Raw genomic sequence first — 21,923 nt, forward strand, 5'->3', positions numbered from 1 at the left:
GTAATCCCAATAACAAACATATATATATATTTTAAATCATATCTCATAATCGGATGTCATTAGATTGTGGTGTATGACTGGCAGTGGCAAATGGCTGAAGTTTAGAGGTGGACTTTGGTATGACTGACTCAGCCACCAAAGTAGGCACACAAAACACGAAAATTGTGCTTGTCGTTCTAAGAAAGCGAAAAAAAAACCAGATTCATTTAATACCGGAGAGTCTCAGGCATGCAGTGTAACACACACAAGCATAACTGCTGGGGAAAGCAGTTCGAATCAAACTAACATTTCCTGCTTCTGATTTGAGAAAAAAAAATTCCACCAATTTAACTTTCTCCCTCAGGACAAATGTTCTTACGAAAGACATCCATCATTCCCGAGCAGAGATAAATGAACAAACAGTAACGGTGCAGACTTATAAATGCAAATTGTTACATGTATGCTGGTCAGCATATTGCTGTATTCCATCATAAAACAGTGAATTAGACAGATTTTGTCTTATCTTGAATACAAGTAGGCTTGGCTCTTTCGAAGTGTCTCATACAAACACAAATCTATAAGGAATGAAAGAGAAGGGATGCGGATCATGAAAATATTTTAACATTTGTTTCTTCCTTGGATGTTAACGAATAAGTGACCTCTCCTCAAATATGGATAAAATGTGTCACTATAGTATAAAATCTATTCTGATGTGAAAGGGGCCTTGTCAGATATAGCAACATACAAGGTGTAATTTATTTTAAAGTTATTTACAAGAAAACGGAATACTGTATGTAAGGGAACATAATCCTTAAGACATGCCTGCTTCAAGCATTTTGCCTTTTACGTCAGCTTCAATTTGAGTAGGTGTATTCAGAACCATATCTTTTGTCTGAATGTAAACCGTTTTTATTGGTGTGCTGCTCTGCAAAAGCTCAAACCTCTTTCCAGCGAAAGAGTCACAAACACAAGCCTTTAGTTATTTTAAACGCCGTCATGCTTTAATGGCTTCTTTTGGCTGTTTACAGTTACAGTTCCCATGTGCTTTGCACATGGAGGTCACAACCCACAGACCTGTGGATAACAACAACTGGTGCCCTTTTAGAGGGCGTGACCTTTCTTATTCATTTCTGGTCAAATGTGTGTTGATGGGAAAGTACAGTAATGAGGACAGTTTATGCTGGCAGAGGCTTCGCTCGCCTGCTCCTGCTGTTAAGGCATTGTTTTGAAGTGTGTAAGTACGTGTGAATGTGTGTGTGTGTCAGGATGTGGAATAATGAGTCAAAGTCTACCTGCTGGGTTCAGATGATCCCTGCTCAACAAGCCAACATGTCCAACTGGATTGTTGTGTGCACTGGACAAAATGGTACACATGCGGCGTACTTAATGGGCACTTCATTACAAGTCGAGTAATACGTGTATACTGTATAATACAAACAAGTAAAAAAAACTATAATCTAATTGTGTACTCTAATGAAGCCACTTCTGGGAGACAACAACAACTCAAGATTTATATCGAACACAGGGACAGTATAAAGTATATCTCTAAAACCCATTGAGATTACTTTTCTATTCTGAATTATTATTATTATTATTATTATTGTTGTTGTTGTTCTTGTGATGGTAATGATGATGATGATGATAATGATGAGGATGATGATGATGATGAGGATGATAATGATGATGAGGATTATTATTATTTTTATGATGATGATGACTATGATGATGATGAAGAAGTAGATGATTCTTACTATTGTTATGATGATGATGATGATAATGATGATTGTTATAATGATAATGATAATGATAATGATGATAATGATGATAATGATGATAATGATAATAATGATAATGATAATAATGATAATGATGATGATGATGATAATATGATAATGAGTCTTATTATTGTTGATGATTCTTATTGTTATGATGATGATGATGAAAATGATAATTATGATAATTATCATTATTGTTATGATGATGATGATGATGAAAATGATAATAATAATTATTATTGTTATTATGATGATTCTTATTATTATTGTTATAATGATGATGATGACGATATGATGATGATGATTCTTATTATTATTGTTATGATGAGAAAGAAGATTCTTGTTATGATGATGATGATGATGATAATGATGATGAGGATTGTTATTATTTTTATGATGATGATGACTATGATGATGATGAAGAAGTAGATGATTCTTACTATTGTTATGATGATGATGATGATAATGATGATTGTTATAATGATGATGATGATAATGATGATTGTTATAATGATGATAATGATGATAATGATAATGATAAAGATAATGATAATGATAATGATAATGATAATGATAATGATAATGATAATGATAATGATAATGATAATGATAATAATGATGATGATGATGATAATATGATAATGAGTCTTATTATTGCTGATGATTCTTATTGTTATGATGATGATGATGAAAATGATAATTGTGATAATTATCATTATTGTTATGATGATGATGATGATGATGATGATGAAAATGATAATTATGATAATAATAATTCTTATTGTTATTATGATGATTCTTATTATTATTGTTATAATGATGATGATGATGATGATGATGATGATGATGACGATATGACGATGATGATTCTTATTATTATTGTTATGATGAGAAAGAAGATTCTTGTTATGATGATGATGATGATTACCCACATTGTACCATTTTGCGAGTATGCTGTTATCTGCAGTTGTATCCAAACAATCTGCTCCCCATTGTGATGAAATAAATAAACAACAAATGTCATACAATTAGCAATAAACTGGCACAATACATTTCCACATATGAGTTGTGGTTTTTCTTTCTTATTGAAATCGTATTTGTTCTCAATGAATAACAGTGGCCGCTTCTCTATTAGACACCTCATGACGTGTGTGCAATGTCATGAACAATCGATGCCTCTTTTTTCCACTTGTGAAAAAAAAGACAGTAGGTAGCTGAAATGACAAATTGAATAGGCAAGTAGGAAGGGAACAGTTAGATAAAATCAACAATGGAATATTGCATTAAATAAAACAGGCCCTGAATCTGGAATGTGAATATGTTGCATTGTGTAGAAATGTCAAGTAAGGAAATAAATTATATGCATTGCCCTTTTCAAAGAAATGTTGCAAATAGCAGTCATTTTCTCCTGATAGTCCTTTCACCGCTGTTTTATTTAGTCTGTCTTCCATCAGAGAAGGACTTAGAGCAAAGGCATGTCTTATTGTACTTCATAGTTCAGGTTATGGTGACCGACTGTATAATTAAAGAAAGGTCAAAATGTGACATTATAGCACAGCCAACATCATGGTGATGGTGTACAAAAGCCACTCAGATTATGCGGTTGCATCTTGGCAAGTTTTCATAGGATTCCCTTTTGTCCTCAGTCTTTATTTCCTGAACCATGTCAAAATCCAAACCCGTCCACCCACACTCTTAGTAAAAATCCCTGCCACCTTTCTAAATACAGTAGATTCCCTAGTTGTGCCTCGAGTAATGTGACATGAGGAGTTGTGACAAGCCAACAATGCTGCAAGATGGGCCCTGTGTCAGACCTGATTCCAATTCCTTTGCAGTGATGTCCTTTTTACCAGAGCCACAAATTTGCTAAACTACTCATATCTAAAACTAGCATCCTATCAGTGAAATGTGGGGATATGCTTCATAATAATGATGAATCTCTTAGGTGTTATTATTGTACATTATATCTATTTATTTGATAATGAGATCATCAGTACTGTCTAATTAAATCTGACCAAAAAAAGTTTAGTAGGATTTCCTGCAAATGTTAATGCAAAAATAGCTGGTAAACATGCTGCATTAAAACACTCTTTTTTTTGTAGTTTATTAAAGGAGACCTATCAGAAAACAGTTCATAGGTGTCTTAAAATATTTCTGACAACATAGACAAAGGTAAAAAAAACTAAACTAGGGTATACTGAACATTCTCAAGTCAAACTTCGATGGAAATCACTGTTTTGGGTGTTGTAAGTTCATGTCTCTGATGCTGACACCTCACGAGCTTTCCTGGAGTTATTGGAGACTTCTGGCGACTCGGATACTCCTCCAGAGAAAGTGTTCACTGCTCAGCCTCCAACCAGCAAATGAATTTTGCTTGCAGAAAGCCACCACTGGGTAATTTAACAATTTCCCTATCCATACAGCAAGTTCCCACTAACTCATTCACTGCCATTGACGGCTATAGACGTCAAAAATTCATTTAAACTATTTCTATTAGCTTAACATTTTTTTCCACTTTTGTTAACAAGAGAATGAAAACCTAGATTTTTTTTATTGTACATTTAGAACAGATATAAAATTTGTGATTAATCGTGAGTTAACTATTGAAGTCACGCGATTAATTATAATTAAAAAATGTAATTGTCTGACGTGATTAAAAAACGAAAAGAAAAGATTATTAAAAATTAGCAGTGTCAGGCGATTAAATTTTTTAATCGTAATTAATTGCATGAGTTCACGAGTTAACTCACAATTAATCACAAATTTTATATCTGTTCTAAATGTACAATAAAAAAATTCTAAGTTTTCATACTCTTGTTAACAAAAGTGGAAAAAATGTTAAACTAATAGAAATAGTTCAAATGAATTTTTGACGTCGATAGCCGTCAATGGCAGTGAATGAGTTAAGATTTGATTGTATTTTTAGGGCATGACTGATTAATGAACATTAACATTTTTGGCTAAAATAATTGGTATTTATCTATTTATTATAAATTATATAATAATAATAATAAAATAATAATAATAATTATTATTATTATTATATGTTTATTATTTATTGATCTTTATAATATTATTATAATTATTTATTTTTAATTATGTATTTATTATTATTTAAAATTTCAGTTGGGTTTCAAAGTAGGCTTGTATTAACCCGTGATAAAGGGAGGGGTGGGTGGGGTGACTTAATCAATGCTATGTGAAGTACAAATAAATAAATTTGTCTAAGAAAATAAAAGAAAGGAAGGTAAAGAAGAGTCCTTCTTTCCTACTAGTGTTTTGAGAAAAATCTTTAATCAAAGTGATCTATCTGAGGTCCTTCGATGCTCCACCAACCTCAAAAGTGACATGTAATGTATATACAGTATTTGTATCATAACAGCTATTGGTTGCATCAGCCTATCGAAGGCCAATTAACAGAAATGACCTAGAAAAGTGTCATCCATTGTGGCGCGGGTGGATTTTAATCATGTCTTATGACGAAAAGCAGCCTCTAACCACTTTCAAGCACTTTAATTAATTGTATCAGCCTGACTGCCAAATCTCCCACAGGGACTCATATCTGCTGTTAAAGAAGACTTCACAACAATAACAACCTTGAAGTGCCCAAAAATAAAATAAAATAAAAGACAACCCACTTTTTATTAAATCTATAGTAAATGACCAGGAGGAAGATGAATACAATTATCATAAAATTTGCCCTCAAAGGTTTACATAAAGGCCTAAAGTATAAGTATAAAGTAAAAGTGTTGCTTATTACTAAAGCGATGATATTAATCTTGCCTATCACTTAATTCAATGCATGAAAATGATACTGTATAACAGGTCATTGCGTATTTGTCATACTGCGCTCAGGTCAATACAGCCACTCATTAGAATATGTTTGCATTTTTGGGGATATTTAGATTAGTTAATTGCCAAGGGATGAAGGCAAACAGCTTTGCATTACGCAAGATTTCAAACTCTTGCATTTGTAATGCTTCATTAATTTAAGCACACACAAAAATATTATGGCATTATTTTATGTACAGTATGACTCTAATAAACACTGAAAATACTATTTATTGCCTGCAAGAGGAGACATTGTATAGAACACTATAAAGTATGTATGACCAGCTTCATATATACAATATAATATACTGTATTCTGCATTAATTGCAATTAAAGTTTTGAATGGTGCGTTATTCTAAATTATGTGCAGCTATTTATTGCTTTGTCATTTTTGCTTTCCTAGAAAAACAATGTACATTGCAAAGTTACTGTAGATGACAGGATTTTTTTTGTTCTAAATATTTACTTAACTAAATATATATATATAATTAATTAAATATGAAATGTTTTGAATCACATTGATGCATTGCTGAGTTGTTTATAAAAGACACCATTAATTAATTAGCAAAATACTTGTAATGAAATAATGAATGAATTTCCTGATGGTAAAACGTAAAAGGCAATTACGAGAAGATTGGAGGTGGATTGAGCGCAAGCAGATTGTTCCTGATGAATGAAGAGCAGAGAGCAAAGACAAAGCAAAGAGGAAGACGCAATTGTGTTTCAAGTTGATTAAAGAGATGTAAAGAGGCGAGGTTGACTACTTATGAATGCAGAGCATCACCAGATTAAATGAGACATAAAACGGAAAAGTGACAGGACAATATCACAACAACATGCCATCTGTTTAACGTCACATTTTATATTCTCCACTAAACTCTTGTAAAAAGCAAAAGTGTCTTTTGAACCCAGTATCCCATAATTTCAACCTTTATAAATTGTTCAATTGAAATAAAATGTCTCTTTTTGTGCATTTAAATTAAATGTGATCAGAGACACTCATCTAAATAATTCCAAGATATACAACACCCAGCTGTTTGCATTTCGGCGAAAATACATTAGCACTTCCCAGAAATTGCATTTGGGAGTCCTCACCTGTTTTTCCTAAGCCTAAACTGCATAACGGCTGACATATAATATGATTCAGACAGATTAGTGGCTTGCAATAACACAATGTGTGGTGGTCTCCATCCATTAACCTACAATGATATAATCCTTCTTTGCCCTCCATTATTCTATAGCTGCATTGTTGTGTGACAGTTTCGAGATTACAGTATCGTATGTATGATAGATATTCTAATGCCATTTTTTGCACAAAGCGGGCTTGGCTACATCAGCAGTTTGTGTGCATGCTCGCACTGTGCAATGAGAGGCACGCATGCACGCATGTCAGCATATAAAAAGCCCTAAAGAGCAAAACTGCTGAGCTCCATTAGTGGACATCGCAATAAACAAGTGTGCTCAAAATTATGAATTAAACCATAACATACTTCAAGAGGTGTATTCATAATTGATTCAGAACGTCAATTTCTTTCCTGTTTATACGAAGTGAAAGTATTGTTTTATTGTATTTTGAATGCAGCCGTGATTCATGAATATTTATAGATTAAAGTATTTGGTTCTAAAATATGTATATTATCTTTGATATGATCGTACATGAGATGGCAGGAAATTACCTGCTCTCGTGTTTTACTGATGAAAATATATTCCTAGAATATGGATCTGAAGTCTGTTTTTAATAAGAAATAAGGTCATGGTGTATAAAGGCAATCTTCCACTTATATTGCAGCCCCATATTTTAAAGTTTTAGAAGTTGAAAGGCAATCTCAGACAGCAAAATCCACCCGTTTTGATCCATGTCTGGTGGCGGCCATTTTGCCACTTGCTGTCGGCTGAAAATGACATCACAGTTGCCCAGGGTTCAGGTAATGACCAATCACGCCTTAGCTTGCGAACGTCGCATGAGGTAACTCAGAAAACAGGTGAGCCGTGATTGGTATTACCTGAGCATCTGTGATGTCATGTTCAGTTGACAGCAAGTAGCTAAATGACCGCCCCTTGTGATAGATCAAAACTGGTGAATTTTGCTGCTTAATTCATATTCCACAAATGCAATATTAATCCGAATGCTATGTTTAAACAATTTAAAAAACAAATAAAAAAAATCTGCAATTATGAAATTTAGTGTTCCTTTTCCTCCCCATTACATGCACATTAATTCCGTATTCTAAACATGAAACATTAGTCACACACTAGCTGAGTTCCAGATGCTCAAAGAGGTTAAGAAAAACTACTTTTCAGACCACTGGATCCAGAAGCGGCACACGGACTACTTCTGCTATTTAAGTCTTCAAGCTTCCCCAGCTTTGAGCAAGAGTGTTAATCTAGAACAATGAAGGAAGCCATGACTCAGACAGCTAAAAATAATGGATATGTGTTGAACACAAGAACGTATGTGTGCTACTGATATCTGAAAATGTGAAGTCATTGGGTTGAAGTTGGTGGTCCATGCAGAAATACAACAAAAGCTAGGAAGCACCTGCTCTCAAAATACACAACATTCACAAATCACCACATGACTGTGCACAGCAAAGAGCTAGCTGGCTGGTTATAGACTCACAGAGATAGACAAAAAATGAATGTACTGTATGGAATGCTTGAATTTTTTAATTCTGTCCTTGGAGGATTCATTGGATTCACAATCCATTTTTGGCATATAGTTTTATTTTTCTTATATTTTTGAAATCTCAGCATGCTATATCTTTTATCAGTGTTAACTCAACTGAATTGAATATTTTATTGATACCTGAATAATTAATTGGTAAATTGTGGTTATCTGTGGCTTTAAAAAAATATATATAATTATTTTGTCTATTTGTGTGTGTGGTATTTGATCATACACACTGCATTGTTGTAATTAAAAAGCATTTTCATGTATGTGTTTTACTTTGTTTAATATGTCACGCAAGACACATCTCTAATGTTAAACTCTGTGGTGACAATCACATTAACGTTAAACAGACATGAGCATATTAGGTATTCTTTTCAGATGTTGGATGAATATTGGCATTCAAAAACTCAGAAGAAGCACATCGAGGTATCTTTTATAAATTTACATTAAACAGTGAAGTCAACGCATCAATTTTAGGTGACATGGTCTTTTTGTTTAGGCTAAAAGGTGCTAGCTAATTTTGCTCATTAGCCAACACTGTACACCAATGAATTAAACAAAATAGAAAAATTAATTGAGAATAAAAACAAAAACTCAGAAGAAGCACATCGAGGTTTCTTTTATAAATTAATATTAAACAGTAAGGTCAACGCAGCAATTTTAGGTGACATGATCTTTTTGTTTAGGGTAACGGGTGCTAGCTAACTTTGCTCATTAGCCAACACTGTACACCAATGAAGTAAACAAAATAGAAAAATAAATTGAGAATAAAAACAAAAACTCAGAAGAAGCACATCGAGGTTTCTTTTATAAATTAATATTAAACAGTAAGGTCAACGTAGCAATTTTAGGTGACATGATCTTGTTGAGACTAACGGGTGCTAGCTAACTTTGCTCGTTAGCCAACACTGTACACCAATAAAGTAAACAAAATAAATTGAGAATAAAAACAATCAACACTTAAAATACTCTTAAAAATACTTTTACTTCCAATACTTACGCGCATTTAACATCAGACTTGTCTGATACTATGGGTGAATCTGCCGCTAACGTTCTTAAAAAAAAAATCCACATTTTGAATGACTTTCGGACAGATGTTTTCTGTGTTCCACTGCAATTCGCAATTTTCATCCTACCCCTACAAACCACTATGATGCAGAACAGAATGTCCTAAACTCAATCATGAAAGATCAAGTACAGACTCGGACAACATTTCTTGAATTTCTAGTTGAAAAACCCCCTTCAATAAAGATTTTTAAACATCTGCAATTCTACTGTATTCCCATGTGTTAACCTCTCCAACTGGTAAAGCCTTAGCAAAAAACAAAGCCAAATGTTGATTAGAGAAAATAAATGAATACAAAATATATCAAATTATAGCTTCACCTCCACCATACTGCTGTGTTACATTTAAGCAAGATTAAGTTACACTTTCTAAAATAGAAAGATTAATTAAGCAAGTAAAGAAGGAAATTATCTATGTTTGTGAAAGGAGCGGTAACGAGGCTGCGGTGTTTATTGACGGATATTTGTTTACGTTCAATTACATCCTGGGGGAGAACAGGAAGCCTTTATCTAATGAGGCCTGGAATCCAGACAAGTGACTGTTTAAACGAATTAAAAATAATGAACTATTAAGACTCTTCTTTTCTGTGTATGTATGTGTGCGTATATCTGTCTGTCTATAAATATCTGGGTATAATCTCCATCCCATTGTTAAAATTCAAAGCTAAAGCTCCTTCTGATTGCTAACAATCTCTCACTGGACTCCTGATGTGAAGAGAGACATGATCAGACGACAACCTAGCTGTGATTATTATGAGCTGATTTCATTTTGCATGCTGTGATTATATATGTTTATATATACAATGCATAGTACAGGGGTTGATTGTATTATTTTCCAATCCATCCAGGGCATCTTTCCCAAAGTCAGCTAAGTTAAATTCAATTTTACAGTTAATTTAAAATGTTTACGCCAGTCTCCATAGGTGTACTAAAAGTACAATAAAAAACATTGTTAAAAAAAAAAAAAATACATATCTGACCTGACCTTGTCAATCAAAACCGAGCGTTTCTTATTTGAAAAGCTAGAATTTGTGATATATATAGGTTGCATTTGACTTTGAGGGTGTATAAAATTGATGCAAGGATTTTTCACTGTTTCCTGTGGATAAAGCTGCACTCGTCCACCTTAAGTTCATGAAAAGACAACAGTGACACAAATAAAAAAAATAAAAAAACGAACTCCTTAAATGTCACAAGGTGACCTGCCTGGAGATCAAAAACATTTTCACATGCCTTAGCAGTGGCTTCTGAAGGCCCTTTGCCAGTGTAAAATCAAAGAATCAGCACGGAGGACTATCAGTATTACCGTCAATATGGAATAATATAGAAGCAGACGTCTGTGGTATTGTACAGCAGACCTCATTAATGGTCACGGCCACTTCCTCATTTGCAGTCAGTCAGCAGAATACCCCAAAACCTCTTGACATTTCTGAAATTGAACGTTACTGATAAGCTCTCTGAGTCAATGTTCAACAAAACAATAAAATATTTCTACAAGAACTGTTTGCCAAAAATAGTTTACGTAACACATAGCAAAATTGCTAACAGCGTAACAAACAGTGGTTACCGGGCGGTCACCAAATGTCACAATTATTTGTTTCTTAACATTTAACATTTGTTGATCAACATTACTACCCCCCTTTTGGTGTCCCTTTGTTTTAGCACATCTGGAGCATGTTAAAACGCTGTATCGCAGTAGAGGGCAAATACGCGGACCGGTAAAGACAGCACCTGACCACCTTACTGACTCTTTAAATGGCTGTGCAATTAAATTGATGAAATGCTATCAGAACGTGCTTGTCATCATAAAGAGTGTGGCTTCCTTCCTTTCCTTGGTCACTTGCTGCTGTCATGTGCCCTTATGGTGGTACTGCATTGAGGGCTTCCAAGCAATAATTGCAAATATATTGAATTGAGTGTCATTGACTGAATTTTCTTGCAGGCAGCATGAGTTCAATCCCTTTCAGAATGTGGATTTTTTTAAGCCTAAGTGACGAGAGGTATGTGTGACCCCCCCCCCAAAAAAAGCCTTTCAAATGTGAAATGCAGAGCGAAGTGATGACATAATGGACGCCGGCCGCTGGCTGCAATTCAAAGCTTCAGCCTGGACTCAAGCCACTCTAATCATCACATCACATGAGGGAAAAGAAGATTGGCAAAAAAAGTGCTGTGTGTTACTCTAAAATACGCCATGAGCTCACACGCACATACACAATAATGAATAGCAACGTGCAGTTTTAATGGACAGTGTCATAAAGGTACTCATTTTATCGTGGCCATATTGTGCAGCGGTGTAGAAATGCGCTGCATCAGCTCTTTTGTGGGGGGTAAAATGATAAACACCTCTCGGTATGATGCAGTGCAGTTCCACACCTAAGAGACCACTCTGATAAAGCAGTGGCATGTTAAGAAGAGATTCAAAAGAGGTCAGTGACTCCACTGACCTGATTTCCTCAGGCAGACCATTGCTTCAGATCTGTGAATACCGTGCCACCTCGAATTTGGCTTGTAATAATGAATTCACTTGCCACTTTTTGGGCCAATGAGCTGAAAGTAAATTGCAGGGGAAATTGTGTGTGAGTGTGTGTCCATGCGTGACTGGATCTTTAATGTCCGTGAGCGGTCTTGTTGTAGCTCGTTATTATGAAACATACCAAGATGACGCAGCCAGCGTTAATGCGTGTGCATACAGTGCGTAACAATGGAACAGTGTAAATTATTGTCTGTATTTCCGGCCTTATATGACCAGTTGGACCTTAAATGGGTGCACGATTGAATAAAACAAACAAACAAAAAAAAAAATTACAATTCAGTGTATATATTAAACACCACAATTATTGAATTCTAGCTTGCATGTTACCTAATTAAAAAAATTGGGGGGGGGGGGGGGGTTGGGGGTTTGTTTTTCTTACAGTGTTATGCTGCTCCCTACAGTTGTCTTTTAGAAATTACAGCCAACAGGTACTATTGACCGTGGAAATACAGTACATATGATTTACTACATCATACGCTACACAAGGGCTCGTTGGTTTATGATGGAGTAACGTTCTGACGTCGGTGAACTCACGTACTGTAAGTTTTCGTTTTCTGTTTGCAGGAATTACATTTTCTTAATTATACTTATTTTAATCAAACGGTATTTTAGTCAGCACGGAACTAAATTTACGCGTGACGTAAATCAACTCCCTTATTACAAGTTTGCATAAAAAACCTTTCATATGAGGGGGTACCCGTGATTCGTATGAGGGGATACCCGTATTTCATATCCATATGAGGGGTATCCGAGGATCATATGAGGGGATATCCGAGGATCATATGAGGGGATATCCGAGGATCATATGAGGGGGCACCCGGATTTGAACCGAGGACCTCTTGATCTGCAGTCAAATGCTCTACCACTGAGCTATACCCCCTATGATGCATCTGGTCATATACTGTATTTATATATCTTTCAACTGCTTAGTATTCTTTAGCTCAAAGTATACAAATAATCGTCATCGATTGAAAAATGCAGTCTGAAGCTAAAATATTGTATAAACATAAAAAAAAGCTCGAGGCGTAATCTGTTACGTCATTACAAGTCACCGGATATGACGTTTTGACAATGCGACACATTTCTGTGTAGTGAATTGAAAGTACAAATCGTCGGGTCATAATGGTACGTTTGTTCTCTTTTACTTGTCGTTAATATAAAGGGCCAAAATGTATTTGTCATCTAATGCTGACTTGTTGTATAACAATTTATCGGTATTCTGTAGCTCTCAACGCTGCCGCCCATTGTTTGTGAATATGATTAGTCACTGGTGCTAGTGCTTGTTAGCTAGCGTTTAACATGCAGGATGCTTTCCTTAATTTAGATCGCTCGTTTTGTATTTTCGTGTTTAATTCTGCCACGTGAAATGCTAACAAATGTATTGGATGAATATCAGAATTCTCGAGGTATCCAGTCTCAGATGAAGGACAGCGTACCAGTGGCTGGTTTATGTCCACCAGGGGCTTACGGCGTTCATGATACAATGCGCAATGGGTGAGTTACCGAGCAAGTGTTTAGAAACTGGATACAGTAATACGTTATTATCTATATTTTGTCGTTTACTGTTTAGCTTCAACAATGTTAAGAATGAGATCCTTCCGGCCCATCCATTGGAGCTGTCAGAAAAAAATGTAAGTACATGTAAATGGCTTTAAGATACGAAAGAAAATTTCGCTCATACTTTTGGTGCTTAAATTTGGTGTCAAAAGAGCTGGTACAATTTAGCGGTACTTTGATTTATGAGTTTAATTCGTGCCAAGGTGCATTTCAAACTTATAAACATCAGCCAAAATGAATGTGCTCTTAAAATTACACTACAGTAAACTGCTACAATTATTTCAAAGACCAGCGTCCTTACATAAGGAATTTGAGTTAATACATTTAACAATTTGCCTGCTAAAGTATTTAAAATCGAAACTACTGTACAGAAATTTTTTCATGTTTACAAGATGACTGGGATGTTTCTGATGAACTGAGAAAAATTAAGACAGAAGAAAGATGAGAAGGATGAATTTAATGAGAAATGTGTGTAATAAAAACTGGAGTACTGAATATCATTTACATTCCAAACTGACACCTTGAGTTGAAATACATCATTCTTTTTGTTTTGTTTGTATTAGGTTTGGCAATAATATCTCTTCCTTTTAGTTTGTACTCATTTCCCTTTTTGAATTTGATTTGCATGTTAATAGGTAAGATTTCATGACTGGCTTTATACATTATTTGAAGGCGGTTAAACTTAATCAATTCATTAAATTTTTAAGTTTTAAGTTGTATGAATATTGGATTTGTGCGATCTCTGTATCCACAACCCAAAACGACACGAATAACACGTTTCTGTAAAAGAAAAAAGGGTTCAGTGTAAGTTTTGGCTGTGTACCCCCACACTTTAATGCAATAGGTCAGATATGGAACAATCAATGAATTATATAACAATAACAAAGCATTCTTGTTCAATGATTCTTTAACCTTGTGTAAAACGGCTACAGTTTGGGATACCTTAGATTTGACATATTCTATATCCTTGCAATACATTATCTATGTTTTTCCCGGCATAAAATATCATTCACATGAAGGATAAAAAGTACTGGCCCCAGAATTAATCCCTGGGGTGCCCCCACAAGTAAAGTATTTTCTATTGATGTGATGTGTTTCTGTGGCGAACAGTTCCAGTTCAACCAGGACAAGATGAATCTCTCTACCCTCAGAAACATCCAAGGTCTTCACGCCCCACTCAAGTTGCAGATGGAGTATAGAGCAGCGAGACAGGTAACGTTGAGTTATTCTTTGTACATTGATTTTTCCATTGTTGACTTTTAATTCCTCTCCTTGCTCCAGGTCCAGCGTCTGCCGTTCTTACAGAGCTCCAACCTAGCGCTGGATATACTCAGAGGCACTGACGAATCCATCGGCTTTGAGGACATCCTCAATGGTGACCTACACACAGACTCATTTACGGGGTCAGAATTGATAAATTTTTGCCAACCAGCCATCTTTTTCTTTTCAGACCCAGCGCAGAGTGAAATAATGACTGAGCCGCACATGATGGTGGAATGCAAGCTGGGGTTGTTTTAGAAGATGATAGATTTGTGTTATTGTGTGTTTTGTTTATTCTGATCAAACCGAAGTGACCGGTAAAGCTTTTCTATTATTCCAAACAGGTTGGCAGTTAAAATAAATATCACTAAAAATGCTTATACTGTTATTGTTTTAATTTAACTTTGGGGATGAATGTGTTTGAATATCATATGAATCAACACTTTTGTTTTCATCTTGTATTCAGTTTATATACTGCTACTCATTTTACTTTGGGAAAAACAAAAATTTACAGTTTTGGGTCAGGTACACATTTAAGGACAAATGATATGGAACTATTCTTAAAGCCGACCACTGGTGTATGAATGTGTGTGTGAATGTGAGGCATTGTAAAGCGTTTTGGATACCATATGGTGTAGATAAAGCACTATATAAAAAGCATTTACCATTTTAAACACTGACCACCAAAAACAAACGGGTTATTTGAAGACTAAAATCATACATATATATATATATATATATATATATATATATATATATATATATAAACAATTTTTTTTAGCTAAGTGTGTAGTATACAAGACTGGTATTGTTGTTAAACAGTCTATTCTTTTCACATTAAAAAAAAGTGTTTTTGTATGTATAGATTGGAAATTAATTCATTTTAGAAAGGTATAATCCCATGTGGGAAAATTAAGGATTTCTTTATGTTGCTCACACATGACGAAAAGGAGTTTGGCTGGCTCGCATCTTTGTTAATGCGTGGAAGCACAATACATTGATATGGTAGTTCACAAGCTTAAGGGACATAGATAAAACTCATTTTGTTTGAACATGACCAATTTAATTGGACTGCAGGTTTCTGAGGTATTTTCTCTCTCTCCCGGGGCTAAAGGGGACCTGAGAAAATAATTTGTAAATTAGAGTATCAAAAAATGCTGGATACAGATATCTGACGGGGGTATAGTGCCCTCTAGCGTCGGCTTAGCGCCACTCCGGATTTGTAATAATCACACGTACACGCAGGAAAACGGTAACCAAAGGGGAAAATATATATACACAGCAGCACTGAGGACGAATGATAAGAAATTTAAATGTAATCTAAACGAGAAGTTAAAACAAAAAACATTTCATGCTGGTATGAGAATGTCATGAGATTCCCTTTTATGGCAACATAAACGTCCCCCCCACCAAAAGGCTAGTCAAAGCCGGTGGTGAGGGAGGGGAGAGAAGAAACGTGGAGGTTCTGTAACTCACTGTAGCAATCAATTGAAATCTCACCACCATCGGACCAACCGCGGTACCAAGACGATGTAGTTGTATATAAATCACTGTATATCACTACGTATTTAACTACTGGTGTCTGTAAAATAAACCTTTCGAGAAAAATATGTATGTTATAATGTACATTCTAAATCATATGACTATTCAATAGTTTTAATTATAATACCTTATTTTAAATAAAATAAAGCATAGTTAATATATAGGGGAATTAATTACTGGGAATTCTGGGTAACCGCGTCATAATGGCGGTGGGAAGCTTGCCGGATATCCGGGAAACAGCGAAAACTAAACAAAGCCGTGTTAATGTTTTCCCTCATTGCAACGTTGTTGTTGAAAAAACAATACATTATTTTAAAGCGAGGACACTATTCACTTTCTCTGATTTTACAATAGTCCTCCTGTTTTTATTTATTATGTAGTTAGAGTTAAGCGAGGTGACCCTTTACGTCACGTCAAATATGTTGTTTACAACAGCATCCGCCAGGTGACACTATTGAGCCATGCTTGATTACAAACCCGCATTCATTTTTGATACCACGCAATGAACAGGAAGTAGTAGTAAACAAAAGTTGTTTCTCAGTTTATGCCACAGGGGACAAAGTCACTTTTAACGCGTGGCAGTAGTAGTAGTAGTAATAGTAGGAGTAGTGATCTATACTCATAATGCAACGTGACAATCCCTGCTTCAGGCATGATGCATGTCTCACTTGATCTGTTCAAACTCAAGTAAAATTTACTGCTCTCTCCAGTCACGAAGGTACGAAAACTCAAATAATATGAGGATGCATGTAATGCAGTCTCAAAATATGCTATAATTTATAATTCTTGAACAAAACATGCTAACAAGACTATGAAAAACCGTTCCCGTCCAACATATACGACCTTTCCTTTTATTTTCTCTATACCATTTATCCATCTCAGGGTCATTGAGGACCATTGCACACTAACAACACCCTGGACTAGTCATCAGCCCGTCACAGAGACAACCGAACTATTCGTAATTTCACTAAGTGGGACAGAAGTCCGGTAAGCATTTCTAAGGATAAAATACTGTATCAATATTGATGTTTTTGTAAAGTGTGAGAAAGCCAGAGTACCTGGCAAAAAAGCCTTGCAAGCCCCAGGACATGCAAGGCCCACACATGAAGACCTGAGTCACTTTTGAGAATAAATAAACAAAAAAATAAATAATCCATTATTTATGACAGGGGGTGCTAACAGTGTTTCTAAAGTAGTTTAAATTGTCAGAATTTAAGCTTGTAAAGAAGATTTTTACACATCTGAATTTGATAATTAATCCTCTACGTCCTTACCTCCTCCCAGATTACTACAATGCAAAACGAATGAGTCAGATCTACTGTATATATGGTTTAATTTGCACTTGGCTCCTTCCCGTCCGTGTGGTTTTTTGGGTGACACCGGGAGAATTTGGCACATTAGACAGGACACTGACTTGTTTGTCACGAGTGCTCCTTTTTCTCTTGCTGCGCGGTAATTGCTCCACAAATCACAATGGCTGCTGGCAGGGAGTGAAGAGGCAGCAGCAGGCCTCATCGGAGCTCACCATTTGGGAGTGGGTTGCCATGGCCACAGATCCACTTCAACTGGCTGAGAGTGGGATTAGTCTTAATTAACGCTAATGATCAGCCAACTCACATGCAATTCATTGGATTGAGCCTAATGATTTCTCTTTGTCATTCCTAACAGCAAATCAATACATTTATTTCCCTTACAGTGCAGCTAAGGTAAAAAATAAAGATTTCATTCGGTTGCTAATTTTGTCTATACCTGTGCTTTTTTGGTTGTTGTCGCTGAGTGCCTGTACGTTAAATGCAGAGAAAACTGTACTGAACTCAACACTCAATAATGGCTAAGAACAAAACTGGACTTTTCTGACCTTCAACAAATCTTGATCTAAGGCGACAATAACAAACCTCCCAATTTGTTTAAGTGTACATTAACTGATGCTCTGATTCAAACCATGTCTGTTGCGTTTCTTGATATTAAGCAATTTAACACAGCTTCCCACACATACCTTGTAAAATAAAGCACCCCCCCTTCCCCCCGCCCACTCTATCGTCAAATGCCAAACACACTCCTGGCATTTTGCTTTTGTTTCCACGCGCCATCTGCCACTAAACGGACGTAGGCATCATCTCGTAGATTAACAAAATGTCATCACCTGCCTCTCGCTTTCGTTTTCATCTTTTGTCGACCGAGGGAGAAAATGCCATCAAATCCGAATTTTCAGCGTAACTAATTACTGCTAAGAACTTTAATTGTAAACTTTAGCTATATATTGTGGATATGAGTGCAATGTATAGTATTTATTAATATATATATTTTTGTCTTTTCCTTCAATAGAGTCGTGGCTGACCCTCATTTACTTAACCAGGGGACATTAAATCCACTAAGTTCTCCTGCGAAATAAAATATTTTTCATGCAGTATCCAATACTTTAAAGGAAAAAACAAAAATACGTGACATTCATTGTCTTTTACCTTTCATCTTCAGTTTTTGGATTTAGACTTTTCTGACTTTCTGTCAAATTTATGACATTTTTGGGCAATTTTATGGAAATATTCTGGTCATTTTCTTCCTCTCTTCCTTTATGGCACATTTTATGGCAATTTTTTTTATTTAAAAATACATTTTGTGACTTTTTTTGGCAATTCCAAAAATATTTTCTGGCGGTTTTCTGCCTTTATTTTGTTTTTGCACATTTTACTTTATGAAGATTTTCGTTTCTGCGTTTTTTATGTAACTATCTGACATTTGTGGCAATTTCATGGACATTTTATGGCAATTTTCAAATTGACATTTAACAAATCAACAGCCCCCCCCCCCCAACATTTCTACTATTGTTTTAGAGATCCTATCATCACTGGGGAAAAAAAGTGATGTTTATGCTTTCCTAATAGAGTTATAACCCGAATGTATGCGTTTTCTAGAGTATACAGCAAAAGAAAGAAATGTGGTGTGAAACCAAACACACTACAATATATAGCATGTGTGTTAGCAGATATAGCAGAATAAGTGCTGAGTGAGTACTTGTGTGTAAACACTCCCACAGTAAAGGAATGAAATACTGCTGTTGAGTTCAGTGTGAGGGCACATTTTATATAGTTAGTTGGCTCATACTATTTTTTGCCTAGTTGTAAAAACAACATTTTGTAGAATTTAACACGAGCAAATACTATTTACAAGTTTAAGCCTGCACAATATGACATGCTCTAGATTTGTTTTTGATTTATATATATATATATATATAAAAAATCAAAATCAATTCATTGCCTATCATTTAAACAAACACATTATGTTTAATGAAGTCTAGCATGGATGGCGGGTGGATGGTTTCTTAAAAAAAAAAGTGCTCACATACTGTATGCAAAGGCAGAAAAATGGTAATTGACACAATGCTGCCACATAAAGTTCAGCACAGGCAAACGTCTCAGCTGACAGTTCCGTTGACGTCGGGCACGACCTCATCCGCATCCGCTATCCTTAGATGAACTTCCTGTGAATTGTCGGTGTTGTTTCTCACAGGGGAGAGTCACAGTTTGGATGACGATTTGTCACACTATATTGAAATTGATGTGACTTCTACATTGTCACATACCTCAAAGTTGTTATTTTTGCTTTGTTTGTGTGCTGTGGGCCACGGCTGTTTATTTACTTAACTGGAGAGAGTTGGAGGAAGCCTTTGTTTGTAGAAATACATTTCTAAAATTGAATTATGTTCAAACCATAATAATAAACACTTATACATTTTCTGTACTTCACTTCTAGTGACCTACATACAAATGTATTATTAACCTATCAAATATATCAGTAGTAGTTTTGAGTTTCAGTAAAGGTCAACTTGATCTGAGCTGGAAACAGAAATGTAGCTTGTATGTGTGGGTGGAATTATGATAGAAATGGGGCTAATATGATTATTGCCAGAAATGAATCACCTTGAGAAAAGGCAGACTTCAAGGCAGCAACAGGATGTTGTGTCAATATGGATTCCCACCCTCTGTTCAGGATGCAGTGGGAATCCTAGATAGCGGACAATCCCCAATATGTAGTGTTTGTTTTCTCCATTCAGGTCCACGTGGGATAGCTTTCTAGCCTTTATTTTTGAACACTGCTCCTTAAGTCTGTACTTTCTCAGTCATCCAGGGCATCCACAGAGATTGAATTGAGACAAATGGATTTACCGGTATTCTTATTTGTTGAAGACCTTTCACCTTTTATCCAAAAGCCCTTTTCACTTCTAAATCTTTAGGTGTTGATTCTGGGGGTGGTCAACAACAGGGTGTACTGTTACAACAATAGAATGTCCGGTGTACTGTTAGTGTTGTTACGCCCGGTTTATGTTTATTTTTACTTTCCCTTTTTTTCAGATGAGTTTCAATGAGTACAGGTCATAGGTCGCATGGTGTTTCGAATTGTTTATCTTGGAAATAAAACAAAAACCTGGCATTTGAGCAGCTTTTGCTTTACAAGAATAATTACATTTAACCACTTTATCTCATTCTGCCTTATTCTCTTAAGTGATTAATTGTTTCTTATTAGAGAGGAAAAGATGTGTGCGTTGGTGTGAAAAATCTGGAAATATCTGCTGTAGAGAAAAAACAACAACATTTGCAAGCAAACTACAGCTCGTTTTCCATTTGCGGTCTTAATAGCGCCACTCATCAGTCCGTCAACCCATAATGCAATGCTGCCTTGCCCATTGGTCTGGCTGGAGACTGCAATGCCGCGATAGGCCTTTCATTAGACTCTCTTGCTTACAGTGTAAGTGTGTGATCAAGTTTGGCGCAATTGCAGTGGAAACTCCAAAGTTGAATCTGGCTAAAGGTTTCAGTTAAAATACCCCGTTGACATGAAGCTGGCATTGTGCATGTCATCATACTGTACATTACATAAGCATATGATCTTAATTCAAAAAATATTCACAGATTAACAGAATAACTAAAATTGGGTTTGAGATTTTCGTGACTTTTTGTATCCTATTTGTAACATTTCATCCAAAAGAATGAGCCGGCCTTTCAGTAGATTTTAAAAGAAGAACTTGATCAGAATAATCAATACCATTGTCAATTTCAGCAGTAACTCTAGTACACATTGTGTATGCAGTGATTAAATTACGTTATTTTTTTAGATTATTATTTTTATTATTATTTTTTTTACAGCTTTAAATAGTCATTTTAAAACAATAATACTTTCTCTTTTATGTAATCTTAATATCCTCTTAAATCTTTTTCTTCTTAGTACATATAAAAAATTCAGTGCCTGTTAAAGTAAACACCGTCCTCCGCCCTGCTTCAGACAAAACCAGCTGCTTTTTCGCCTCACCCTCTGGCCTATTTTTTTTTTTTTTAAAAAAGCTTTATAGTCATGGTGGTTTTATGGTGGCATTAAAAAAGGAAGTTGAATCAGCAATGGAAGGATTCAATGGGACATTGCTTGACACAATCACTAGGAAAAGTCAGAGTTTCCAATAAAGAGCATGAGATGGACGTTTGAGGTTGGGAACTAAGCAAAAGAAAATGCTCTTACAGTATGTATTTGCGCATGACTGTTGTTTTGCGTGGGTTTGAATTAAAGTTTTGAAAGCTGAGTGGATCACATTTTGACAAACTGACAACGAGCACACGAAGCAAATCTGACAGCAATTTAATAATTTAAAATGCCTCTCATCTTGATTATGCGCAAAGATGCGAATTATATCAAGCATCTATCTATCTATCTATCTATCTAT

At 35.4% G+C, this 21,923-nt stretch overlaps 1 protein-coding gene and 1 non-coding gene across 3 annotated transcripts; one reads left to right on the forward strand and one right to left on the reverse strand.

Moving 5' to 3' along the window:
- Positions 1–12,662: 12,662 nt before the first annotated feature.
- Positions 12,663–12,734, reverse strand: trnac-gca (transfer RNA cysteine (anticodon GCA)). Its single transcript has one exon. It is a non-coding gene; the product is annotated as a tRNA-Cys (tRNA).
- Positions 12,735–12,874: 140 nt separating this feature from the next.
- Positions 12,875–15,049, forward strand: pomp (proteasome maturation protein). Of its 2 annotated transcripts, XM_077554440.1 has the most exons (6): positions 12,875–12,979; positions 13,251–13,348; positions 13,425–13,485; positions 14,522–14,623; positions 14,693–14,786; positions 14,862–15,049. In XM_077554440.1, the coding sequence occupies exons 1-6, from the start codon at positions 12,977–12,979 to the stop codon at positions 14,927–14,929; spliced, it is 426 nt and encodes a 141-aa protein (XP_077410566.1). In that variant the 5' UTR covers positions 12,875–12,976; the 3' UTR covers positions 14,930–15,049. The 2 variants fall into 2 exon arrangements, with proteins under 2 accessions (XP_077410566.1, XP_077410565.1); XM_077554439.1 differs by lacking the exon at positions 12,875–12,979 and having other exon boundaries at positions 13,002–13,348.
- The last annotated feature ends 6,874 nt before the right edge of the window (positions 15,050–21,923 follow it).

This window comes from Vanacampus margaritifer, chromosome 20, assembly GCF_051991255.1.
Source record: "Vanacampus margaritifer isolate UIUO_Vmar chromosome 20, RoL_Vmar_1.0, whole genome shotgun sequence".
Classification (NCBI taxonomy): domain Eukaryota; kingdom Metazoa; phylum Chordata; class Actinopteri; order Syngnathiformes; family Syngnathidae; genus Vanacampus; species Vanacampus margaritifer.

Bases quoted from the DNA above. Each gene is read 5' to 3' on its own strand.
- pomp (XM_077554439.1), top strand. From the start codon at position 13,221: ATGCTAACAAATGTATTGGATGAATATCAGAATTCTCGAGGTATCCAG. The intron at 13,486-14,521 runs GTAAGTACATGT...TGTGGCGAACAG, and splicing joins TGGAGCTGTCAGAAAAAAAT to TTCCAGTTCAACCAGGACAA. The intron at 14,787-14,861 runs GTGACCTACACA...TTTTCTTTTCAG, and splicing joins CTTTGAGGACATCCTCAATG to ACCCAGCGCAGAGTGAAATA.